Source organism: Salmo salar, chromosome 20 (assembly GCF_965601325.2).
Source record: "Salmo salar chromosome 20, fSalSal1, whole genome shotgun sequence".
Taxonomy (NCBI): domain Eukaryota; kingdom Metazoa; phylum Chordata; class Actinopteri; order Salmoniformes; family Salmonidae; genus Salmo; species Salmo salar.
Genome location: NC_138310.1, coordinates 9,502,221 through 9,530,072, shown reverse-complemented (window position 1 = coordinate 9,530,072; position 27,852 = coordinate 9,502,221). Strand labels below are relative to the sequence as shown.

The following is a 27,852-nucleotide window of genomic DNA, read 5'->3' as shown; positions in this document are numbered from 1 at the left end:
TCATCTTGACGTTTATTTATTTTCAAAATTAATACCAAAATAACAAAACACTAGAATGAACGAACAACAACAAACAGTCTGGCAAAGCATAAGGCTCAACACAGAACAATCACCCACAAATAACAAACAAACACACCCTCATATATGGGACTCTCAATCAAAGGCAGATAGACAACACCTGCCTTCAACTGAGAGTCCCAACCCCAATTAACCAAACATAGAAACAGACATACTAGACTAAACATAGAATACCTGAAAACCAAATAGTGCCCAAAAACCCCGGAATACTTAAACCAAATGCCCCTTCAACAAAACACACCACCCCGAACCACATAAAATGAATACCCTCTGCCACGTCCTGACCAAACTACAATACCAATTAACCTTATACTGGCCAGGACGTGACAGTGTGCCCAAACTTTTGACTGGTACTGTATGTCATTGTTGTGTCATTTGTTCACTCAGGTTCCCTTTATCTAATATTAGGTTTTGGTTGAAGATCTTGGAATATTCAGTATTAAAAATATGCAAAATTAGAGATTTGACAGGGGGCAAATACTTTTGCACAGCACTGTACATCCTGAAATGCAAGATACACAGCAGTGAAAACTTGAACCAGTTGCATTTACAACTAGAGCAGGCTAGACGTTTGTGCAGGTGATTCCCAGAGACAATTCGTAGACAACAATAGATTGTTGCAACAGTTGCAACTAGGCTTGCGACTGTAACAACTCTTTCCTTGACATAGGAGCTGGAAGTGAGATGCATTATGCTGAAATATAGTGCTGTAATAATATGAAATACTATACCCTTCAGCTCTTGACACAGTACCTGAACAAGAAATTCTGGCATTTTGAGATGACAGGTGGATTTGGAAATAAATTCTCATGCTTGATTGTGTCAATATTAATTACTAAGTTGTACTTTCATGATGAACTTTATTAATTTCAGATGAGATATAATAACATCAAGATTTTCTTCAGATTAACTACATTCTATTTTTGATATTAAATCAGTGATTTGAAAAGGTTTCAAAGTGAAAGCATTCCATAATAATTCCTGATGTGTAGCACACTTTAATATACCATGTGGATCTCAGTAATCATGGACTTCTGTGTCATTCAAGATCATATACAATTTTGAGTGTGAAATTTCATTACTGGTCTGTGTAACGATGCAGTACCATACTCCAGTATGACCTGTGGTGTCACACATCTCTCAGCTCCACCATCTTCCTGCGGATTTGTTTGATGTCCTTTTGCAGCTTCTCCTTGTCCAGCCGGGCTTTGGTGTCACCGATCTGCCTCAGCGAGTCTATGGCATCATGGATAGACTGGAACCCTGGCCGTCAGAGAGGAGGGGGATAAGGAGAGTCAATCCCTGCAACTTCACTTACAGCCTTGTAGACTCTCCTATAGGCTCTGCTTTACTGCTGCTGCTGCTGTGTGTTGAACATTAAGAACCTTGTCAATTATGCACTGTCCTCCCCTCTCTTTTCTCTTCCTTTCCTCTGAAGACAGAGTGAACGATTGAGGGGTCTGAAGCGCTAGCCTTGCAGCCTTATTAAAGCTGAGACTGAGGCGTGATTCATCCCTGGGTTTATTGCTAGTTTTATTTACTGAGCTGTCCCCTCGCCTTTTTCACGAGGGTTTCAGAAGCCCTGCAGAGTGAAGGCCTTAGAGCCAACATCAGCTCCTTGGGGAAATTAACTAGAAATTGGAATCAGAAAATTGGCATTAGATGTCAACCCAACAACAGACTGCCGTGCTTACGTCCGCCCCATGACTTATTAACGGAGAGATAGGGACATAGATAACATCGCCAACTCCATGCTTGAAGGCTTGGTGGAAGGGCCTGTTGTTACATTTTCATTTGTTTACTTCCATTGGTTTCTTTTTATTTTGTTGTCATGTCACATCGAGTGGATCGATTTGACTAGACCCTGTTTATGGAAACCCCAATAAATCAATAAATATTTCACGTTTGACTTGTCTCATGAAAGACGATGTTTGTCACTGCTGTAACTATGCTTCAATAGTGGGCTCATTATCTACAGTGGGGGAAAAAAGTATTTGATCCCCTGCTGATTTTGTACGTTTGCCCACTGACAAAGAAAGGATCAGTCTATAATTTTAATGGTAGGTTTATTTGAACAGTGAGAGACAGAATAACAACAAAAATATCCAGAAGAACGCATGTCAGAAATGTTATAAATTGATTTGCATTTTAATGAGGGAAATAAGTATTTGACCCCCTCTCAATCAGAAAGATTTCTGGCTCCCAGGTGTCTTTTATAAAGGTAACGAGCTGAGATTAGGAGCACACTCTTAAAGGGAGTGCTCCTAACCACAGCTTAATACCTGTAAAAAAGACACCTGTCCACAGAAGCAATCAATCAACCAGATTCCAAACTCTCCACCATGGCCAAGACCAAAGAGCTCTCCAAGGATGTCAGGGACAAGATTGTAGACCTACACAAGGCTGGAATGGGCTACAAGACCATCGCCAAGCAGCTTGGTGAGAAGGTGACAACATTTGGTGTGATTATTCGCAAATGGAAGAAACACAAAAGAACTGTCAATCTCCCTCGGCCTGGGGCTCCATGCAAGAGCTCACCTCGTGGAGTTGCAATGATCATGAGAACGGTGAGGAATCAGCCCAGAACTACACGGGAGGATCTTGTCAATGATCTCAAGGCAGCTGGGACCATAGTCACCAAGAAAACAATTGGTAACACACTACGCCGTGAAGGACTGAAATCCTGCAGCGCCCGCAAGGTCCCCCTGCTCAAGAATACATATACATGCCCGTCTGAAGTTTGCCAATGAACATCTGAATGACTCAGAGGACAACTGGTGAAAGTCTTGTGGTCAGATGAGACCAAAATGGAGCTCTTTGACATCAACTCAACTCGCCGTGTTTGGAGGAGGAGGAATGCTGCCTATGACCCCAAGAACACCATATCCACCGTCAAACATGGAGGTGGAAACATTATGCTTTGGGGGTGTTTTTCTGCTAAGGGGACAGGACAACTTCACCGCATCAAAGGGACGATGGACAGGGCCATGTACCATCAAATCTTGGGTGAGAACCTCATTCCCTCAGCCAGGGCATTGAAAATGGGTCGTGGATGGGTATTCCAGCATGACAATGACCCAAAACACACGGCCAAGGCAACAAAGGAGTGGCTCAAGAAGAAGCACATTAAGGTCCTGGAGTGACCTAGCCAGTCTCCAGACCTTAAACCCATAGAAAATCTGTGGAGGGAGCTGAAGGTTCGTGTTGCCAAACACCAGCCTTGAAACCTTTATGACTTGGAGAAGATCTGCAAAGAGGAGTGGGACAAAATCCATCCTGAGATGTGTGCAAACCTGGTGGCCAACTACAAGAAACGTCTGACCTCTGTGATTGCCAACAAGGGTTTGGCCACCAAGTACTAAGTCATGTTTTGCAGAGGGGTCAAATACTTATTTCCCTCATTAAAATACAAATCATTTTATAACATTTTTGACATGCGTTTTTCTGGATTTTTTTGTTGTTATTCTGTCTCTCACTGTTCAAATAAACCTACTATTAAAATTATAGACTGATAATTTCTTTAAGTGGGCAAACGTACAAAATCAGCAGGGGATCAAATACTTTTTTCCCCCATTGTATCTGCTCCAAAAGGCACCATTCTCAATTAGTTTCTGAGCTCAGGTGGCACTTATCAAGCTTACTTAATTAGAACAGGCCCAAACAACTGTGAGGGGTGTAATTTAAATTTGCCAAAGAAATACAAGCTGAGAGCTCATTGCGAATGTAGGCCATTGGATCTAGGTCTTTAATGCACCTGCCCAGTTGTCCTATTTATCGTTCCTTCGCTGATCCCTATTGTGACAGTCATCCACGCCTTATATAAGTTATACCGAATACCCAGAGATTTTCCTGGTAAAGGTCTACTGTCTCTGGTATTGACAGTGTTAGTGAGGGTGTAAGTAGCGACCTGACTGGTAGTCCTGTTTGATCAGCTGCAGCTCTTCCCAGAGGCTGGTCTCCAATGTGTTGATCCTACTGTGGAGTTTACTCTTCGAGTGCTTCACCCTGTCTGCCTGGTGCTCCTGTTCCAGCTGGATCTCTGCTCTCTCCACACGGACTGACAGCAGCCTGAACTGCTCACTGAGCCTCCCATCCGCCTCCACCTGCACACACCGACATGCCTTACCATACTCCAGCATACAAACTGACACACACACACACACACATATATGCATTCTACCATTTTGTCCTGCAGTAGCGACCGTAGCACCTCACTGCCATGTCTATGTGTCTGTGCTGAGCTGCTTAGCTGTTGCTCTGTCCACATCCTGAGTCTGTCTGTGTCCTCCCTCGCCTCCCTTACCACACCAGAGCTCCTGTAGGAGGAATATATATGTTATTGATCTTATATCCACATGCAACTGGGTAGAGATTGTTGAGGATTGTGAACTATCATATACACCTCACAAGAGTCACCTCTGACAGTCTGGTTAAGGATGGAGTACTGAGAAATTTACCTAAACGTTTGCACAACTATCTCAATAGTCTATCTCAGATTCAGGGTGTCAAGAATGTTCAGCATCTCACTTCTTATTAACTGAGTATGTTTCTATAGCAGGCCCTGCAGTCAGATGGGAGGAGGAGGTACCCTAAACTATATTCTCTTGGGTAGTAATGCCAGTGACCTTCTCAGCAACAGCACACTCTGTTTTGTTTGGTCTGCAAGCCAAGCACTTCTCTACCGCACTCAAATGCTGCCTCTCCATTAGAAGTCCACAGCCAGGCTTTCCCCATTGGAGAGGAGAGACTCGAGACAGCCATCTGTCCACACTAATCTTAAATAGCAGAGGAAAGTCCCAAAAACAGCGCGGTGAAAGTTGCCACCTTGGATATGCCGAGTTAGCTTCCCACAAAGACTTTCTGCAAGTTTTAGCACAATATACTCGATTACTCATTAATAATTGCCTCAAGGGTGTGACGTTATGTCTTAACCCCTTAGCTTCTCAAATACAGCATTTCCTCTTGACAGAGTTTCAGTGAGGCAGCATCTAGGGTGGGTATTAGCGCTCTGTGGTTTGTGTACCTGCGTGTGTGTGTGGGTGCTGCATGCTTGTAGCAACACACATGCCACGCCCACTTGACGATCTCTCCTTTTCAACCATCTAGTTCCTGTGTTTGAGGAGTGCAAAATCCACTTGCCACTTACATTTCACTGGATTGTTTGCGTTCATTTTACTCTGGCTACTCTTTCCCACTCTTGCTTGTGCCGTTTGTTTCCATTAACGTAATGACCGAGGAAACGTTTGTAATGACCTGTCAAACGCACTTAGGTAATGGCTGAAATGGGATCAATTAAATACATTGGCTTTCCATTGCATCTATAAGAGCGCTGATGCTTGTCAGCGATTTAACACATTGTCTAGAGACATTTTCTGCACAATTTAAAAAAGTAATGATTTAATACAGTTGTAATGTTTACAAATTAGATGCGCTGAAATATGTATTAATTTATTCATGTATGCAACTACACCTAGTGTATATATGTGCAATTCCACGGGCCAGCATCCTTGTGGAACGCTTTCGACACCTTGTAGAGTCCATACCCCGATGAATTGAGGCTGTCCTTACCAAAAGAGTGTACAAGTCAATATTAGGAAGGTGTTCCTAATATTCGGATGGGGCCACAGTGTCTTCTGATCCTTCCTGTCTCAGCCTCCAGTATTTATGCTGCAGTAGTTTATGTGTCGGGGGGCTAGGGTCAGTCTGTTACATCTGGAGTATTTCTCTTGTCTTATCCGGTGTCCTGTGTGAATTTAAATATGCTCTCTCTAATTCTCTCTTTCTTTCTTTCTTTCTCTCGGAGGACCTGAGCCCTAGGACCATGCCTCAGGACTACCTGGCATGATGACTCCTTGCTGTCCCCAGTCCACCTGGCCATGCTGCTGCTCCAGTTTCAACTGTTCTGCCTGCGGCTATGGAACCCTGACCTGTTCACCGGACGTGCTTGTTGCACCCTCGACAACTACTATGATTATTCTTATTTGACCATGCTGGTCATTTATGAACATTTTAACATCTTGACCATGTTCTGTTATAATATCCACCCGGCACAGCCAGAAGAGGACTGGCCACCCCTCATAGCCTGGTTCCTCTCTAGGTTTCTTCCTAGGTTTTTGGCCTTTCTAGGGAGTTTTTCCTAGGGAGTTTTTCCTAGCCACCATGCTTCTTTCACATGCATTGCTTGCTGTTTGGGGTTTTAGGCTGGGTTTCTGTACAGCACTTTGAGATATCAGCTGATGTACGAAGGGCTATATAAATAAATTTGATTTGATTTGATTCCTAATGTTTTGTACACTCAGTGGATTTGAGCGCATTATAAGAAAAAAGTAACATTATACAATAAATGTAATACCTGAATTCCCACCAAAATGCCTGAACTTCATTCATTATTTGTCCTTGCCAGTAAAATGTTTTGTGCTATACTGTAATTTAGCCATCTGATGGATTATAGTTTGGAGTATCTTTATCCACTGTACAACTTGCATTCATTAAAATTGTAATTTTTTTTACCTCTTACAACTCTCAATGACCGTTGTTAGTGCGTGTGTGTGTCTGTGTGTCTGTTTGTGTGCATGCGTGTGTGTGGTTTGAAGGGGCTAGGCTGTGCAACAGGATGTGCTTAAACTATTCATTACCTGTTCCTGGGGCCAGGCCATGATGGATTAGATACAGATTGATTACCTGCTTGGGTCAGATCTTAGTGTTTCCATTGTAAAAAACAGGTGGATTCAACATTGAATAATGATTTTGCCTCACCACTTACAATGGCAAAGGTAGTGCATTTCACAAGGAAAGAAGAGAGCTATCTCTTATATTGCCTATGAACAATAAGCATGTAGGACCAAGCTCCCTTGATGTAGGGGCTTTGACCTAGTACCTTCATGGTGCTACTACATGATGTACTGTTATATTCTGTGGCATAGAATACAGCATAGGTACTAGTATTCGTACCCCCTCCCCCCACAAATAGTATGATTAAGTTGTCTCTCTACAGACTTTTAAAGGTCAGTGTCTAGGTTGTGTGTTAAAGGGGGTTACTGTAATAGCACAAGACACACTTGGCCTCCAGGAGCTTGATTTGGCTGTGCAGGTCAGTCCAGCTGTTTCTCTGGCCGTGGGTCTGCTCCACCAGCAACACCTCCAGTCTGCTAACTGCCTGAGACAGCTGCACACACACACACACACACACACACACACACACACACACACACACACACACACACACACACACACACACACACACACACACACACACACACACATATTTTAAATACTTGATTTGAATCCACCAATCAAATTTACATTAAAAAAGGATCCATACATTTAAAGGTCCTTGTATGCATGGACACTCCAGACACACAGGAAGGCAGGCAAACAGACAGGCAGTGTAAACAGTCAACTCAGCCTCAAACCTGGCCCCTGTGTGACATACACATGAAGAGTTTATTTCCAAAATGCTATATTCCATATTCGCTATATTCTGTGTTGATGTGTGTGAAAAATATTACTGTTCTCAGATTTTTTGTTCATAGATTTTAGATGTGTACGAAAACAAAAAAAATGATAAAGGTTATACATCCATTGTTTAGCTGGACATCAAAACTAAATGTTTTACATAAAGATCTCATATTACTGTATTGAATTAATATTATAATCGGTTTTTATATTGATGTCACAAATGTATCATTTGTAGAAGAAAAAAAATATGATGTAGTAATTTGTTACCTTTGACTGTGTAAAACCTAGCAGTACTACTTATTTATCTGAGAGTGAGGCGGATATACTGTATAGCAAAAAAACATTATTAAAATGAACACAACTTGATCAACACAATGTGCAATTCACTGGCTAGATGCAATCATAACTGAGGCTGTTTTTGGCTCTAAAGCCTTCACGTGTTTGTCAACCCCAGGCCCCAATTCTCTAATACACTTATTTTATGAGAATTAGAGAATTGTGGCCTGGAGTAATATCCTTTTTCACTCTTCGTCAATTACAAAAGTCCAATCAGTTTTAACTGCAGCTGTCATACCTACTATCTACTGTATGTATTCAGCGAGAGGCAATGTTGGTTCCATCAGTAAAGGAAGCTAAAATGAAAGTGAGATTCCTTTATGCATCTTGTTGTGAAGTGCTTGGTCAGGTTGAGTCTGACCAAAAAGCAGTCCAGTTGTTCAGAACCCCTAACCTTGATGTCCATCTCTCTCAGTCGCTCTCCCAGACCTGACTTGACCTCTGACAGCTCTTGTTGGAGCCTGGCGATTTCATGTGCCCTGTCGCTCACGTCACCTGACAGCTTGGCAATGCTGGCGTCACACCTGAGAGTGAGACAGGGAAAGATGGCTGTCTTTACCATTACAGTACAACACACTTCCACCTGGCTTGACCATCTCTGGGAAGTTTGGGTGTGAAATTGGGTGTCAAATGAAAGCTAAAAGTCTATATTTTTGAGAAATTAAGTTATATATGCAGTACAAGTCAAAGGTTTGGACACACCTACTCATTCAAGGGTTTTCTTTATTTGTACTATTTTCTACATTGTAGAATAATAGCGAAGACATCAAAACTATGAAATAACACATATGGAATCATGTAGAAACAAAAAAGTATTAAACAAATCAAAATGTATTTCATATTTGAGATTCTTCAAAGTAGCCACCATTTGCCTTGATGACAGCTTTTCACACTCTTGGCATTCTCTCAACCAGCTTCATGAGTTAGTCACCTAGAATGCATTTCAATTAACAGGTGTGCCTTGTTAAAAGTTAATTTGTGTAATTTCTTTGCTTCTTAATTCATTTGAGCCAATCAGTTGGTTGTGACAAGGTAGGGGTGCTATACAGAAGATAGCCCTATTTGGTAAAAGACCAATTCCATATTATGACAAGAATAGCTCAAACAAGCAAAGAGAAACAACACTCCATCATTACTTTAAGACATGAAGGTCAGTCAATATGGAACATTTCAAGAACTTTGAAGGTTTCTTCAGAGGAGACTGCGTGAATCAGGCCTTCATGGTTTTCTTCTGCAAAGAAACCACTACTTAAGGACACCAATACGAAGAAGAGACTTTCTTGGGCCAAGAAATACGAGCAATGGACATTAGACCGGTGGAAATATGTCCTTTGGTCTGATGAGTCATAATTTGAGATTTCTGGTTCCAACCGCCGTGTCTTTGTGAGACGCAGAGTAGGTGAACGGATGATCTCCGCATGTGTAGTTCCACCGTGAAGCATGGAAGAGGAGGTGTGATGTGTGGGGGTGCTTAGCTGGTGACACTGTCTGTGATTTATTTAGAATTCAAGACACACTTAACCAGCAAGTTAATAACCTGTTAATTCATATGCCTTGCGACAGCGAAAAAAAAAATGTATGAAATGTATGCATTCACTACTGTAAGTCTCTCAGGATAAGAGCGTCTGTTAAATGACTAAAATGTAAATGTAAAATGTGATATATAGTCCTAAAGGCCGAGACAATAAGACACAGTTGCAGAATAAATTCAACCACACCTTTCATTATCACAAAACCAGATAGCAACCTCTGTCCAGTGAAGTCCACAAAGCATATTACATGTACAGTAACAGACCAATAGCATGGTCAAGCAAGTTAATGTTTCTGCCATTTTTAGACGACTAAACAACTATTGATTTAAAACAACAAAGAGGTACCGCAAGTCACAAAGTAAATATGAACTGCCTCCACTATTCCAGCAACATTTCAACATCAAATCACCTCTGCTTAGTCTAATACAGTGACAACTAAAAGATACCAAAAACAATTTAGTCCAATCAACGTAAGCTAAATATGATGTGGCTGTTCATGGTTCTTATTTCTGTGTGCGTGTGTGTGCGTGTGCGTTCCTGCAAATAGAATAACATGTTGACTCACCCTACTTGTAGAGAAACACCAATGTCATCCTCCTCTCTTTCATGTTGACGAAACGGTCTACCACTCTGTCATTCAGTACACGCTTTTATTTTTTGTTGTCCTAGGCTACCTGGCTAAAAAAATCTTGCTCTCTAGCCTAACTTCCATTCATGAGCAACGTTAGTGTCACATCTGCTCCTGCAATGCCCTCTACTGCTAATTCTGTGTCTCCTTGAACTGCCGCCACTCCCCCAGTACTCTCTCCCTCTTCCTCTCGCTCGCTCGCTCTCTGTGTATGTGTGATTGTGTGGGAAGAGACAGGTGTGCTGGAGTCAGAGCAGATCCCCACCAGCTGCAACATGTTCCATAATCAAGACCTCTACTCAGCCCTGCCACTGCCACTTCCACACTGCCAGATCGTAATCTCTGCTCAGTCAGTCTACGTTTCGAGCCGGTTGTTACTATTCAGATCCTGTTGTGCCCGTTTCCCTGCCTGACGCTGTTTTCCTCTCCGCTACAGTTCTGCCCGCTCTGACTCTGGTCCCTGTCTCCTGTCCCACATCTTGTCATCCTGCTACTCTGTCCTGGATTCCCCACTCTACTACTCCCTTGGATTCCCCCCCGGACCTGCTTACCCTGTCTCAACCCCTCTCGCTCCAGCCTAAGCCTCAGCACCTGGTTTCCAGAAACCCGCCCGAGCTTCCCCTGACCTGCACTCAATCTTCCCCCTGTGTTCCAATAAATACCTTGGTTACTTCATCCCCGTCTCCTCTTCTCGTCTGCTCTTGGGTTCACCTGTTCCACTCCGCATAACAGTTAGCTAGTTAACATTAGCCTTCTACGTCTAGATACATATTGGACTTCCATCCTCTCAGGCCAGGGGCACAACAATGTATGAATCAATGGTTGGATCAGAATCGCAGTTATAATCATTGGCCAGTACAGAGAATTATGTAAAACCACAAGTCCAAATCCCTATCTCCATCCATGGCTAATTTAGGAAAGGGCCAATTTTAGATAGCTGGCTAGCTAGCCACCGGAAGACGACAACACAACGAGATGCAACAATTCAAGTTTTTCTGTCAATGAAGTATGCTCTCAATGGGATTTGATAGTGACACCAAATCCAAGCTGGCTTCCCTTGACACTTTTTTGGGGTGCGCCAGGACCATTCACAGTTGAGCTCGCTCAGTTTAGCTCAACACCGATTGGCACATTTTTTTTAATACTTTTTGTCAAGGAAGGCCAGATGCTCATTGGCTTCCCTTGCCTTAAATGCTTCAGGTAGCAACAATGTCAGAGAAAGCAGAAAAGGCGGAATGATCCAAGATGCCGTATTGAACACAGCAGTGTAGATCACCTCAAGATAAAAAGTAATATTCAATATCAGTAAGACTAAATATTAGCACTTCACAAACTGGTGGGTAATAACCTTCAATCTGGATAACAACACAAAACAACTCATAAGACTAGAGAAATCTATCAACAATATTACAAAAACAAGTAACACCCAAACATGGACAGTAAAACAGGGGAACCAATCTCAAAACAAAAATGTGAATCTTCTACAGACACAGACGAATTCATCTTTTCACCACCGGGAATGGTAAAGGTCGAAACCGATCTGTTAAAATCACTAAATGACAAACTGGGCATACTTGAACTAGTCAGTAAGGAGATAAAAGAGTTGAAGTCAAGCTTCGAGATGAGTGACGAAAAATCTTCGACATTGGAGAAAGATACAAACAAGCTAAGAGGGACAGTCAATAAGATTGAAACCGATGTTAATGAACTTAAAAAGGAGAACATCATTCTGAGAGAAGCCTTACTTGACATACAGACTACAGTAGATCCATGAGAGAAAATCTGGTACTTACAGGTATCCAAGGGAAAGAAGGAGAAGTTCCTGAATGTGTAGTTAGAGAGTTCCTCCTTACAGCGCTTCAGATCCCAACCAAAGCTATCGACAAAATCCAACTTGAACGTGTACACCGTTTCGGACAGCGAGGGCAGAGTTATGAACGCCCAATCGTTGCCAAATGTGCTTTCTTTAAAGATAAAATAATGGTTAAAAGCAAGGGTAAAAGACTTGCTGGCACGAAAATAGACATGAATGCTCAGTTCCCGAAGGAAATTGCAGAACTTTGCAAAGTTCTATTCTAAAAATTACAAAGTTCTCATAGAGGAAGCGAATAATGGAACACACAATACTAGCCATGGTAGGGATTGTAATAGTACAAAAAAACAGATAGAAAAGCAATCTTCAAATATAACTAATTAGAACACAAAAGTACTAATTCAACATGGTGTAGATAGAAACACAGTAGACAAGGCACAGTATGTAGGTATGTGTGGATGTATTGTGATGGTAGGTGTTGTGTGTTTTTTGGTGCTTGGGAAAGTGTGGCGTTAAGTGAGTGAGAAAGAAAATGGTATGTACATATGTATGTCTGTGAGCAGGGGCTGTGAGTGAGCTTTCAATTTTGTGCAGATGAAGGATATACATTTTAGAATGATTTATACATCTAATTTATTTATTTATTGTCCTATCATGGTGGAATTGCATTTGAAAATAAATTATACATTTAATTTATTTATTTACTGTCCTATCAGGGTGGACCGACATTTTTAAAATAAATTATACATCTAATTTATTTATTTATGATCCTGTCTTGATGGAACGGTCCACAACCCTATACTAAAGAGAAGTCCTTATCTGTTTTATGGGCCTGCTGTAAGCTGCCTGTGTGCAGCCAAAATGCGGTCAGAGACCTAGAGCAGCACTGCCCCCTCAAGATTCTGAACCTGCCTGGCAGGGTTGGTCCTGCAAAGCCAGAGCCCCCTGATGGGAGAGCATAATATACAAGTCAATTCTCAAAGCTGCTAATGAGAACCTTGACGACCTTGTACGATTCTGGTGGGGTGCCCCCACCCAGGCAGTGGCAGTGCTGGCAACACTAACTGTAGTAACCCATGGGGGGGGGGTCACACTCTGACATTCAGAGAGGGGGCATATTATTAGAGGTAACATAAACTGCCTACATTACCACAAATATTAATTGATAATTATGTAACTTAAGATAAACAGGATTTTTTAAATATATATATATATATATTTTTAATAGATATATATAATACAAATCGAGGTGAGGGCGATGGATCTGCTTCTGTTCTGTGGGTGGCACTATGTGCTCTTTTCGAAGGATGGGTCCCGGAGAGATGAGATCCAGGCCATGGGATCCAATGGGTGGTCTGCCGGCCATTGGGATGACAACCCAACTCGGGATGAGTAGGGGTTTTAACGAGTGGAATAGTGGGGAGCAATTGGAGGATTACTTAGTAGCAATGCAAATATCATGGTACAGCTATATAGACACTCAATCATCATGTTACTTTTTAATGGTACATTTACAAACATACACTACCGTTCAAAAGTTTGGGGTCACTTAGAAATGTCCTTGTTTTCCATGAAAACATAAATGAAATGAGTTGCAAAACAAATAGGAAATATAGTCAAGACGTTGACAAGGTCATAAATAATGATTTTTAATTGAAATAATAATTGTTCCTTCAAACTTTGCTTCGTCAAAGAATCCTCCATTTGCAGCAATAACAGCCTTTCAGACCTTTGGCATGTCAATTTGTTGAGGTAATCTGAATAGATTTCACTCCATGCTTCCTGAAGCACCTCCCGCAAATTGGATTGGCTTGATGGGCACTTCTTACATACCATACGGTCAAGCTTCTCCCACAACAGCTCTATAGGGTTGAGATCCGATAACCGTGCTGGCCACTCCATTATTGACAGAATACCAGCTGACTGCTTCTTCCCTAAAGAGTTGTTGCATAGTTTGAGCTGTGTTTTGTGTCATTGTCCTGTTGTAGGAGGAAATTGGCTCCATTTAAGCGCCGTCCACAGGGTATGGCATGGCGTTACAAAATGGAGTGATAGCCTTCCTTCTTCAAGATCCCTTTTACCCTGTACAAATATCACACTTTACCACCACAAAAGCACCCCCAGACCATCACATTGCCTCCACCATGCTTGACAGATGGTGTCAAGCACTCCTCCAGCATCTTTTCATTTTTTTTGACCAGTCTGAGAAATGGCTTTTTCTTTGCAACTCTGCCTAAAAGGCTAGCAACCCGGAGTCGCCTCTTCACTGTTGATGTTGAGACTGGTGTTTTGCAGGTACTATTTAATGAAGCTGCCAATTGAGGACTTGTGAGGCGTCTATTTCTCAAACTAGACATTAAAATGTAATTGTACTCTTGCTCAGTTGTGCATCAGGGCCTCTCACTGCTCTTTCTATTCTGGTTAGAGCCAGTTTGCGCTGTTCTGTGAAGGGAGTAATACACAGCGTTGTACGAGATCTTCAGTTTCTTGGCAATTTCTCGCATGGAATAGCCTTCATTTCTCAGAACAAGAATAGACTGACAAATTTCAGAAGAAAGGTCTTTGTTTGCTGATGCTCCGGGTACTCAACTAGTCTAAAGAAGGCCAGTTTTATTGCTTCTTTAATCAGTACAACAGTTTTAAGCTGTGCTAACATAATTGCAAAAGGGTTTTCTAATGATCAATTAGCCTTTTAAAATGATAAACTTGGATTAGCTAACACAACGTGCCATTGGAACACAGGAGTGATGGTTGCTGTTAATGGTCCTCTGTACACCGATGTAGATATTCCATAAAAAATCTGCCGTTTCCAGCAACAATAGTCATTTACAACATTAACAATGTCTACACTGTATTTCTGATCAATTTGATGTTATTTTAATGGACAATAAATGTTATTTTCTTTCAAAAACAAGGACATTTCTAAGTGAGCCCAAACTTTTGAACGGTAGTGTATATATATATATAGATATATATATTTACAAAAAATATATATGGGGATTGGAAATGATGCAGACAATTACATTGAAAAAACTATGTCATACTTGTTTGGGCCAGACAGCATCAGATAGATGGCACTGTTTCCCTTGCTCGGATGCTTTCTCCTGTGTGACACATTCAGCGTCTTGCTAATCGATGGAACATTATGAAACACAGAGAGACGAAATATCAATATAATTTTTTTTTACTTCTTGGTACATTGTTTGGGGAAGCCTAGCTTTCCTTGGTATCCATGAATACATGCCACTGAAAGTCTATGTTTCAGTAAAGTAAAGTAATAATACGTTGAGTAAAGTTCAGTACAGTCCTGTGCTGTACTGTACAGTAGAATAGAGTAGAATACAGTATAAGGTACTGTATTGTATTGAACAATACTCTACTGTACTCTACTCTACTATTCTGTACTATACTGTACTGTACTCTATTGAGCTGTACTTTGATGTCCAAACTTGTGAACTATAGACGTCTATGATTGGTTCAGATTTGGTCCGGTGCGGACCAACCAATTTTGGTATTTTGTGGGTGGAGTTCAGTAAAATAATAGCCAGTGTGTAGAATAATACTCAAATATGCAAATGAGGATATCGCATATTTCATGTTTTGAATACACATTTCAGAATGGATAACCCCAAGTGTTTCACCATGCGACAGATAATAATCAACAACGCGGGGGAAAACATTGAATTGTTCACATGAATCTTTATGTTCACAAGGCACCTTTTGAACACTGATGTAAAGCCAACTCAAATTGACTCACAGCAGCTCCTTTACAGTAGTGTCTGACTCAGTGGAGGCTCCTCAGAGGAGGAAGGGAGGGACCATCCATCCACCTCAGTGAATTTAATAAAAATAACAATTGTGAAACATAAAAAAGTTATATTTTTTAGATAAAACTATACTAAATATATTCACGTCACCAAATAATTGATTTAATCACACTGTTTTGCAATGAAGGTCTACAGTAGCCTCAACAGCACTCTGTAGGGTAGCACCATGGTGTAGCCGGAGGACAGCTAGCTTCCGTCCTCTGGGTACATTGACTACAATACAAAAGGAGCCTTGTGGTTCTCACCCCCTTCCACAGACTTCCACAGTAATTATGATAACTTCCAGAGTACGTCCTCCAACCTATTAGTGTCACGTCCTGACCCTAGTAAGATGTAATTTTCTATAGTAGAGTAGGTCAGGGCGTGACAGGGGGTGTTTTGGGTTGTTCTATGTTTTCTATTTCTATGTTTAAGTTCTAGTTTTTCAATTTCTATGTTGGGGTTGTTTGGGTTGATCTCCAATTGGAGGCAGATGATCCTCGTTGCCTCTGATTGGAGATCATATTTAAGTAGGGGTTTTTCTTCCTGGGTTTTGTGGGTAGTTGTTTTCTGTTTAATGTATGTCACCTGACGGAACCGTTGTCGGTCATTTTGTTGTTTTGTTAAAAAGTATATTAATTAAAAGTAAATATGTGCACTCTACACGCTGCGCCTTGGTCCCCTTAATACGACCCGCGTTACAGAACTACCCACCATGATTGGATCAAGCGGCGTGCCCGGGCAGAAATGGACACCTGGTCACATAAGGAGTGGATTGAGAGGAGAGACTGGACTTGGGGCCAGGTAATCGAGCGATATCAGAGCCTACCTGGGAAGAACGAGAGGCAGCCCCCAAAAATGTTTTGGGGGGGCACATGGGTAGTTTGGCTGGGCCAGGACTGGGACCTGAGCCAATTCCCCATGCTTTTTGTGGTAAGCATGTGCATGCCTCTCGCACTCTCTCTCCAGTGTGCCTCCATAGCACAGTACGTCCTGTGCCTGCTTTGAGCACTCGGTCCTCAGTGCGTCTCCTCAGTCCGGTGAGACCGGTTCCTGCTCCACGTAGAAAGCCTCCAGTGATAATCGATGGTCCGACGCCTGTAGAGATGATCCATGGCACTAAGCCTCTAGTGATGATCCATGGTCCGGAGCCTGTAGGGATATTCCATGGCACGAAGCCTGAAGAGGTAATCCATGGCCCGGAACCTGAAGAAATAATCATAGGCAAAAAGCCTGTAGGGATTATAAATGGTCCGGAGCCTGTAGGGATAAACCATGGCACGAAGCCTGTAGGAATTATCCATGGCCCGGCACCTGTTGAGATAATCCATGGTAAGAAGCCTCCAGTGATGATCCTTGGCGCGGAACCTGTAGAGATGATCCATGGCATGGAGCTAGCAGCAACGGTCACTAGTCCGGAACCTATTATGACGCCTCCCAGTCCGGAGCCTCCGGCGACGCTTTTCCGTCCAGAGCCTCCGGCGACGCTCTTCAGCCCGGAGCCTCCGGCGACGCTCTGCAGCCCGACGCTCTGCAGCCCGGAGCCTCCGGCAACGGTCTGCAGCCCGGAGCCTCCGGCAGCGGCCTGCAGCCCGATTTCTATGTTGGGGTTGTTTGGGTTGATGTCCAATTGGAGGCAGCTGATCCTCGTTGCCTCTGATTGGAGATCATATTTAAGTAGGGGTTTTTCTTCCTGGGTTTTGTGGGTAGTTGTTTTCTGTTTAGTATATGTCACCTGACGGAACCGTTGTCGGTCGTTTTGTTTAAAAGTATATTCATTAAAAGTAAATATGAGCACTCTACACTCTGCGCCTTGGTCCCCTTTATACGACCCGCGTTACAATTAAACCTTTCAGCATGAACTGACATGCTGTCCACCCAATCAAAGGATTAGAGAATGAATCTAGTAAAAGCGGGGATAAACATATCTGAATTTGTCCAATAGAAACTCTAGTTTGCAACTGTTAGACTAATGATTACACCCTAGATCAGCTAGATGCAGGCAAGAGTGTGCAGGGCGGTATTGAATATGTCAATGTCTGTCACCTTGATTACTCAAATTTCTCTTGACCTGTATACCTATGTTTTAAACTTTCATTCATAGGCTAGGTTATAGCAACCTCATGATGGGTACAGGAAAAATGTGAGTATCACATAGTAGCCTAAACCTATCAATGTTACATTGAACTGGGTGAATGTATTATGAATGACAGTCATCCAATATGCTGTAATAGAAATAGAAGGCCATGCTCATTAAAAAAATTATCGTTCGTTCATATTAAACGGCACCGACACCACTGGTCTGACTGCACTGTATATCTCTATGGTTCTTTAATTGATCTGGTCCAGTAGTTCGCAACCTTTTTCGGTTACTGTACAACCAACTGAATTTTGCTCTGTCTGGAGTACATCTGAAGTACCCCCTCATGTACATTTTACCAGTAAGCCTATGATTTCATTAGTCTTCTCAAGTACCCCCTGTGGATAGGCCGAGTACCCCCAGTGGTCCTATTACCCCTGGTTGGGAACCAGTGGTCAATGCCTTTTATCAACACAAACAGTGCTTCAGGCAAATGTATTGTGTCATCACCTACTGTAGCTCCCGCTTTGCTTTGTTACAAAGCACATTGTGGAAAGCAACAATGTATGAGGATACTTTTTACTGGTACTCTACACTTAGTTTTACTTATTTACAAGAACAGCAGACAACCTGATTATTAATGAATTGCCCAAAAGAGGTAAATAGTTCAATTTGGAGAGCTTTAGACAACCTTGGTAGACACTAAATCAACACAGCACTGAGCAGCCGCTTCTCTCCCTCCCTTGACTGCCCTCCCCAACCTCCATGCATGACGCCATCTATAATCTAGGCTTGGCTAACCTGCTGTGACCCACACACTGATCCTCATTTCCTATCAGAGAGATTCATCTGACCAGCCTGGAACTCATATATTCCTCCTGATTACAAATCTATATTCACACCTCTATGTTCGGTTTGCCAGATTTTGATAGCAGATATGGAATTCTAGATGATCAATCAAATATGATGAAGGGAGATGCTTCCTAGCAATTGTTCTACTTGGACGAGTATCAAATACACAAACACTCAACACACGCACGCACGCACGGACACACACACACACACACTTTTAAGAATGGGAGCAATATAATTTCCATATTGCAAATTGTAAAGTTCTGCTTTGCCAGGTATGGAAATGAAACAGACTTTCATGCAACCCATCATAACACTGAGTGTTATGAGTGTGTGAGTGTATGAGTGTGTGAGAGTATGTGTGTGAGAGACAGTGACTCAGTTATAATAAATGCATACCTGGCCACCCTGCCTCTGAGGTCTCCAAAACCAGCCAGGTTTTTGTGATCCAGACTCTGCATAGCAAAAGAGGTCCCAGAGGTGATACTGTCCCGCTGGGCTATCTGACTCTTCAGAACCTGCGGGAAACACAGATAGAGGCACTGTCAGGTGGTATAGGCCTGTTGCTAGAGATCATCATCCCTCACGCACTACTCTCCTTTTGCATGGACAATCACTCGCAGAACCATTCAAATTAGTTAAGCTCCACTCACCCTATATCACACGACTGTGCCCTTGCAGATAAACCAAAAGAATATTGAGCTACTGTATGACAGGTGTATTAACTTTATCACATCTCTTGTTCCATGTAGAGGAGTAAATTCCTCGCTCTGCCTATTGCTTCTCTCGCTCTCTCACACACACTAATTACCTCATAATTTATCGTTTTCATTTCAGATGCAGTAACCGTGAATGGCGAACATTTTGTCAAAACAAATACCCACATTTTGCCATGTTCCCTGTGTTTGTGAGGTCATTATTTCTGTGGAGGAAAATATGACTCCAGATACGGATCTATTTGATCTATCTATTTCATGTGCCACTGTTATTACGCAACCCCTCTTTTAAGTGGCCCTGTTGGCAACCGTTCCAGAACTCGCTGAGGTTTATTGGATGTCGTTAAAATTTCTGCTTACTTATGAGGAATACGCCATGAGCCTGAATGAGATTCAGTGAGGCTTTGCTCAGTGCAGCATAATCAAATCAGCCTGATCCGGCAGAGAGAGACTCACACAGAGACACTCACAGATGTAGGATCTTAATTTGAGACAGTTTTCTACAGCAGTAAAATAATCCTGCAGCAACAGGAAATTTGAATTATTATGTAGATTATAATTAATGGACATTTTTGTAGGGTTGATACATTTTACGTTAGGGCAAATCAAGTTTGAAATCTCAAAGTGGAAATTACAAACTTCAGAAGCCTTTTTAAAACACAAATATACAAATAAGTTTGCACTTCCTAAAAATTCTCAGCATTCTCAGGTGATCAAATTAAGATCCTACATCTGTAACACTCTCTCGTCACTCTGACCTCGCGCTCCTATACTGACCGCTCTCAGGTTTCTACACTACCATATGTATTAAATGTACTCCTTCCATTACAATAGTGTTTATTTATTTTCTGTTATGCGCTTGTGTCTTGTGCATTTAGATTTTCATTGAACTTGTCTACACAGAACAGTAATACCACGATTATGATGAACATGATTACATGAACCACTTTTGTAGTTCTCTATGTACTGTTTACTGGCTGTTATTATAGAGTTTATTATCAATGTCAACTGAAAACAGAACACATTTATATATGTCCTGTATGTATGCTACATGATGACAACAATGGAGAGAGACACGTGATGCTACAGGCCACTACCTGTATGTCAGTGCTGAGCTGTTTGACAATGTGCGTGATGGTGTGGATGTGGCTCTCCAGCAGCCTGCGAGAGGAGGTCTCTGACTGGACAGAGCCCTGGGTGAAGTGCAGACTGGCCACCACCTCCTCCTTGATCCTCAACGCCTGCTCAAGCAGCACGCTCATCGTACGCTCCTGATTGGTCAGACGGCCTTCTATGACATCAGACCTTGGGGGAAAAGAAGGAAGATTTAGATTCCTCTGGTAGCACTTGATGTGCATTCTGACGTTTTGGTTTGGGCTTGACATAGTATTGTGCTACGACCAGTTATGTGTCTTACTAATGTGATTCATCTGTATCCGATGAAGCTACAGATATAGGATCTATATTTTTTTTCACTCTTTTGTTGCTGAGAATTTTCCTGCACAGCAGTAAATGCAAACATGTAGTATATTGGAGGTTAAAAAGGCTGCTGAAGTTTATAATTTCCACTTCAACATTTCAGACTTGATTTTCCTTAACAAAACATGTATCAACCCCTACCAAAGATATCCACTAATCCACATAATACACTGCTCAAAAAAATAAAGGGAACACTTAAACAACACAATGTAACTCCAAGTCAATCACACTTCTGTGAAATCAAACTGTCCACTTAGGAAGCAACACTGATTGACAATACATTTCACATGCTGTTGTGCAAATGGAATAGACAACAGGTGGAAATTATAGGCAATTAGCAAGACACCCCCAATAAAGGAGTGGTTCTGCAGGTGGTGACCACAGACCACTTCTCAGTTCCTATGCTTCCTGGCTGATGTTTTGGTCACTTTTGAATGCTGGCGGTGCTTTCACTCTAGTGGTAGCATGAGACGGAGTCTACAACCCACACAAGTGGCTCAGGTAGTGCAGCTCATCCAGGATGGCACATCAATGCGAGCTGTTGTAAGAAGGTTTGCTGTGTCTGTCAGCGTAGTGTCCAGAGCATGGAGGCGCTACCAGGAGACAGGCCAGTACATCAGGAGACGTGGAGGAGGCCGTAGGAGGGCAACAACCCAGCAGCAGGACCGCTACCTCCACCTTTGTGCAAGGAGGAGCAGGAGGAGCACTGCCAGAGCCCTGCAAAATGACCTCCAGCAGGCCACAAATGTGCATGTGTCTGCTCAAACGGTCAGAAACAGACTCCATGAGGGTGGTATAAGGGCCCGACGTCCACAGGTGGGGGATGTGCTTACAGCCCAACACCGTGCAGGACGTTTGGCATTTGCCAGAGAACACTAAGATTGGCAAATTCGCCACTGGCGCCCTGTGCTCTTCACAGATGAAAGTAGGTTCACACTGAGCACGTGACAGAGTCTGGAGACGCCGTGGAGAACGTTCTGCTGCCTGCAACATCCTCCAGCATGACCGGTTTGGCGGCGGGTCAGTCATGGTGTGGGGTGGCATTTCTTTGGGGGGCTGCACAGCCCTCCATGTGCTCGCCAGAGGTAGCCTGACTGCCATTAGGTACCGAGATGAGATCCTCAGACCCCTTATGAGACCATATGCTGGTGCGGTTGGCCCTGGGTTCCTCCTAATGCAAGACAATGCTAGACCTCATGTGGCTGGAGTGTGTCAGCAGTTCCTGCAAGAGGAAGGCATTGATGCTATGGACTGGCCCGCCCGTTCCCCAGACCTGAATCCAATTGAGCACATCTGGGACATCATGTCTCGCTCCATCCACCAATGCCACGTTGCACCACAGACTGTCCAGGAGTTGGCGGATGCTTTAGTCCAGGTCTGGGAGGAGATCCCTCAGGAGACCATCCGCCACCTCATCAGGAGCATGCCCAGGCGTTGTAGGGAGGTCATACGGGCACGTGGAGGCCACACACACTACTGAGCCTCATTTTGACTTGTTTTAAGGACATTACATCAAAGTTGGATCAGCCTGTAGTGTGGTTTTCCACTTTAATTTTGAGTGTGACTCCAAATCCAGACCTCCATGGGTTGATAAATTGGATTTCCATTGATTATTTTTGTGTGATTTTGTTGTCAGCACATTCAACTATGTAAAGAAAAAAGTATTTAATAAGATTATTTCTTTCATTCAGATCTAGGATGTGTTGTTTAAGTGTTCCCTTTTTTTTTGAGCAGTATAGTTCACATTTCCAGTATAGTTCACATTTCCACATTTGCAGGATTAGTTTCCTGCTGTAGCAAACTGGCTCAAATGAAGATCCTACATCTGTAAACTGTAAGGCTGCTTGCTTTCTTCAAACAATGAATTTACCCTGTAGCATTGCATGGAGATATGTATATCAACAGATCTGACTTGGTTGACATTGCACCTTGGCAGAGAAAATCAAGGTAAATTCAGTCTACCCTCCAAGAGGATTAGAAACACCTCTATCAAATCTGAAACATTGTCAATCTCTGTATATCCACCCGGCGTATCCGTGGGAAAGCTGCATGGCACTGTGTTTGTTACCGTATCCTCGGCCCTTTCACAAATCATATTTCCCATTGACTAAGTGTCTGTGGGTTTTCTGACACACTATGGTGCAAACTCAACGTCTCCACTGCACTGATTGAATGAGGGTTGCTAATGAAAGGAATTGTGAGAGACTTTTTGAAGGTCAGTTTTGAAACACTTACAGTGCATTCCGGAAAAGTATTCAGACCCCATCCCGTTTTCTACATTTTGTTACGTTACAGCCTTATTAAAAAATGTATTCCATCGTTATATCCCCCTCATCAATCTACACACAATACGCCATAATGACAAAGCGAAATCAGGTTTAGGCATTTTTTTCGCATTTGTTAAAAATGAAAACATTTTTTTTTTTACACATTTACATGAGTATTCAAACCCTTCAGTACTTTGTTGAAGCACCTTTGGCAGCAATTACAACCTAATATCTTCTTGGCTATGACACTACAAGCTTGACACAACTGTATTTGGGTTGTTTCTCCCATTCTTCTCTGCAGATCCTCTCAAGCTATGTCAAGTTAGATGGGGAGCGTCGTCGCACAGCTATTTTCAGGTCTCTACAGAGATGTTAGATCGGGTTCAAGTCCGGGCTCTGGCTGGGCCACTCAAGGACATTCAGAGACTTGTCCCGAAGCTACTCCTGTGTTGTCTTGGCTGTGTGCTTAGGGTCGTTGTCCTGTTGGAAGGTGAACCTTCGGCCCAGTCTGAGGTCCTGAGCCCTCTGGATCAGGTTTTCATCAAGGATCTCTCTACACTTTGCTCCGTTCATCTTTCCCTCAATCCTGACTAGTCTCCCACTCCCTGCAGCTGAAAAACATCCCCACAGCATGATGCTGCCACCACCATGCTTCACTGTAGGGGTGGTGCCAGGTTTCCTCCAGACGTGACGCTTGGCATTCACGCCAAAGAGTTCAATCTTGGTTTCATCAGACCAGATAATCTTGTTTTTCATGGTCAGAGTCCTTTAGGTGCCTTTTGGCAAACTCAAAGCGGGATGTCATGTGCCTATTACTGAGGAGTGGCTTCCGTCTATCCATTCTACAATAAAGGCCTGATTGGGGTGAGTGCTGCAGAGATGGTTGTACTTCTGGAAGGTTCTCCCATCTCCACAGAGGAACTATGGAGCTCTGTCAGAGTGACCATCGGGTTTTTGGTCACCTCCCTGACCAAGGCCCTTCTCCCCCGATTGCTCAGTTTGGCTGGGTGGCCAGCTCTAGGAAGAGTCTTGGTGGTTCCAAACTTCTTCCATTTAAGAATGATGGAGGCCACTGTGTTCTTGGGGACCTTCAATGCTGCAGAAATGTTTTGGTACCCTTCCCCAGATCTGTGCCTCAACACAATTCTGTCTCAGAGCTCTACGGCCAATTCCTTCGACCTCATAGCTCGGTTTTTGCTCTGACATGCATTGTCAACTGTGGGACCTTATATAAACAGGTGTGTGCCTTTCCAAATCATGTCCAATCAATTGAATTTAACACAGATGGACTCCAATCAAGTTGTAGAAACATCTCAAGGATGATCGATGGAAACACAATGCACATGAGCTCAATTTTGAGTCTCATAGCAAAGGGTCTGAATACTGATGTAAATGTGTTATTTATGGGTTTTAAGTTTTATACATTTGCAAACATTTCTAAAAACCTGTTTTCGGTTTGTCATTATGGGGTATTGTGTGTAGATTGATGCAATTTTTTTTGGTATAAATTAATTTTTAGAATAAGGCTGTAACGTCATAACAAAATGTGGAGAAAGGGAAGCGGTCTGAATACTTTCCGAATGCACTGTAGGTTTAACTCACTTGTCATAAGGCTGGTACGGCTGTAACATTGACTCATGTGACATGATTCCTCTTCATAACAGTTTTCTGTTTCCCTGAAAAGAACATATAACATTTTGTTAAGCATGCAAAACAACTTTCACCTTGACAGATAAGATGAATTCCATTCGCTGTCACAGTAAATGGAAATGGGGTCACGGGAGGTTGCTCTTCAATTCAAACACAAAGATACAAGTAATGTTATTTCCATGAACCTTATCTCAACTCCCTTACGTAACATCATACTTATTAACCAGTCTAGGAAGTCCATTATCCTCTGTAGTATATCATTTTATTACGTTTTATTCATCAAGTAAACTTACAAAAGAAAATGCAGGATACTTACAAACCAATGTCTGGTCTACAGTATGTCGTGCTTAATGTGTTTGTGCTGTTCACTTGGTTACTGCAGTAAAGCTGAATGGGGTGTGCCAGTGTGGACTTGGCAACGTGATAATGAGGGATTGATGTTGTGTTAGTACTGAGCTCAGCAAGCAAACCATCTTAACTTTCTCTATTACTTGGCTAAAGTATTTTGACAATAGAGTGTAGTATTTCCAGTATTTGTGTGGTGGTAGACCAACAATACCTTTCAACGTGGATTTTTATTGAGGCTGGATTGTTCTGGAGTGCTTGTTTCACAGCAATTCAATTTGGATATGTATTCGGTCTGTTTGATTAGTTTCCATATCTGCTAGCTCTCAACTATGGCCATCTCCTTCATTGAAAACTGCTGCTCTAGCAGAGCCTCATTAACATCTGTAAAAAGCCAATTACATATTTACAAACCTGTGCTAAAATGTCCCTTTCCCAGACTAAATGTTAATATCTACTCAGGGGAAATACTTTTAATTGCCCCAGCTGAAATGGTAGTGATTATGTTAAGTGATTAAATTGGAACATTCTTATTTGAAGATAACTTTCTTCTGCCCGTATAATTATGTCATAGAGAAAGGGATTAGATGAACATACGAACCCATCCCTAAACCCAGTCAAACACCTCTGTCTCATGGCAGAAAGTTCTAGTGGAAGATGGTCTCAAAACCAGTACACACAACGCAGTGCAGATTTAAAAGATGACCTGGTGTCTCATTCCCTTGCCCTCCAATCCATGCCATGCTCATTAAAGTAAGACGACTAGTGCTGTGATTGATTTAGCCTATCATCCAAATGAATCCGTCTAAGAGCTTCTCTTAATCCAAGTTTTGGCCTGTACTTTTTTTTTCCATTTTCTTTAATTATTTACCCCTTTCCAAGTCTAAATTACTGTGTTGAAAAAATATCTACCTTCCTAAGTCATTTTTTCCCCCCCTTCTCATTTACCCTATACATATGTATGTTACAAGGGTGGAGGTACTGTACATCTATTCAGTGAATTACAGTAGTCATGTGATTTGGAACTGTGAGCTTATTTGTCTGTTTGAATGAATTGCTTGTGTGCTCTGATTGGTTGCAGTTGTGACCATGAAGAATGCACCTCCACCTGTTTCCTTAAAGATGGTGGTTGATTTTCCAGAGGGAGAAGGGGAAAGACAGGGACTGAGCTGCTATTGTCTCCAAGTCCCTGCACCATTCATAGTCTGACAAACAACATTTACATGTGAGTTGAAGTTGTTCATTTAGACGTGGAGTTTGTATTAAGTATTTGGGGTGTGTTTGACTTTCAGGTGTCATGAGTTGTTTCATGAATGAATTGTGAGAGGGGTTGATAGGTGAAGTGCTTTAGCAGTTTATCAGATCATCTTATAGGGATCATGACCTACATAAATGTACATCCTGGTCCTTGGCCTGTCCCTCATTTACTGTCAGTCAGATTGCACCATATACAATATTCATGCTCACAATCCCCATTTTAATGCCATCATCTAGGTGTAATGGCAATGGTTGTGTGTGTGAGTGTGTGTGTGTGCATGTGTGTGTGTGTGTGTGTGTGTGCATGTGTGCGTGAGTGTGTGTGCCTAAGATAGGCCTAAGCTTGTCTCCTTTAATATTACTTTTTTGAATATGAATTTCTTTCTCTCTCGGATCTGAACAGGTCTCTCGGATCCAAACCACAGACCTTTCCACTGACCTTTTCAAAACGGGCAGGTCTGACTGTCCTCGGGTCCATTGTGAATAGGTCTCTGTTTTTTGAAAATGTATTTATACATATCGGGTCAAGTGGGAAAGCCACAGATCCAACTTTTTGGACCTGAGTCCTGCTTCCTCACATCAGACAAACCCACAGGATTGCACTGTCAGTGTCTCTTTTTACCTTAGTTCGCATTCACACACACACTGAACTAACACAAAGCAGATGCACTTGTTAAACATCTGCTTGCTCCAGCTGATATTTATGGTAAACTTGACCTTAAACATGCTTAAAGGCCCAATGCAGCCATTTTTATATCAATAACAAATCCTTTCTGGGAAACAATGAATTACCTCCCTGTAATAGATTTCCATTAGATTTCCATCAATGGACAAAAATAGCTTTTTAGCAAAAAACTCTTTCTCAAGCAATAATTTAGGACTGGGAGTGGTCTGAACCACTTGCGTACAACACTCCCCCGCAGCTTCCGCAAGATGGGGGGGGGGGGGGGGGGGGGGAAATGGGCTCTTGGGGCCCCCTGGAGGTCGCCCTAATTGAATTAGGAATTAGAATATTAAAATGGACATGAACCTTCTTATGATGGAATAAAGGTCAGCAATTTTGGTCAGGGAGTTGGTCAACCATGGTTTGCCAGTGCTGTGATCAGATATTGTGTAAAATAATGAATTTGAAGAATGTATCTGCACTGTATGTTTGTTAAGTAGCTAGCCAGACAGTTTTAGAGGAATGATTCCATACATTTTTCAAATTAACTGCCAATATGGCAACATTCCATTCAAACAATGGAGTCAATCCACAGCCATATACTGGTTGAAATCAGTAGATGATAGGACTTAGGCAAGTTGTAAATGTAACAAGTACTGATATTGTATGATATAATAGCAATCACAGCTTTCCAAGAAAACAACATTTAAGACATATTTTAGAGACTATTTATACCGAAAAATGTGTACACAACCCATTTAAACTGTATTTATGATTATATGACAATATTTTAGGTTAACAATCATTCTATTATATTAATTGTTTTATTTTCTTGCATGAGTAAAAATCTGGATTCAGTCTGCCATTCATTCCAATGAGAGTGCTTTGGAT

The 27,852-nt window shown here is 42.2% G+C and overlaps 1 protein-coding gene across 1 annotated transcript; it reads right to left on the bottom strand.

The window, feature by feature from the left end:
- Positions 1-25,082, bottom strand: fam81b (family with sequence similarity 81 member B). Its single transcript, XM_014160867.3, has 9 exons — positions 25,012-25,082; positions 24,648-24,721; positions 20,397-20,604; positions 18,983-19,101; positions 8,267-8,396; positions 7,137-7,243; positions 4,259-4,394; positions 3,986-4,181; positions 1-1,341 (listed from the first exon to the last, which is right to left on the bottom strand). The coding sequence occupies exons 2-9, from the start codon at positions 24,689-24,691 to the stop codon at positions 1,208-1,210; spliced, it is 1,074 nt and encodes a 357-aa protein (XP_014016342.2). The 5' UTR covers positions 24,692-24,721; positions 25,012-25,082; the 3' UTR covers positions 1-1,207.
- Between the last annotated feature and the right edge of the window lie 2,770 nt (positions 25,083-27,852).

Coding starts and splice junctions, on each gene's coding strand:
- fam81b (XM_014160867.3), bottom strand. CDS start 24,691: ATGTCACATGAGTCAATGTTACAGCCGTACCAGCCTTATGACAA. Junction 20,605..24,647: donor CCGTACCAGCCTTATGACAA/GTGAGTTAAACC, acceptor TTTTCCCCCAAG/GTCTGATGTCATAGAAGGCC. Junction 4,182..4,258: donor CGCTACTGCAGGACAAAATG/GTAGAATGCATA, acceptor CGGTGTGTGCAG/GTGGAGGCGGATGGGAGGCT.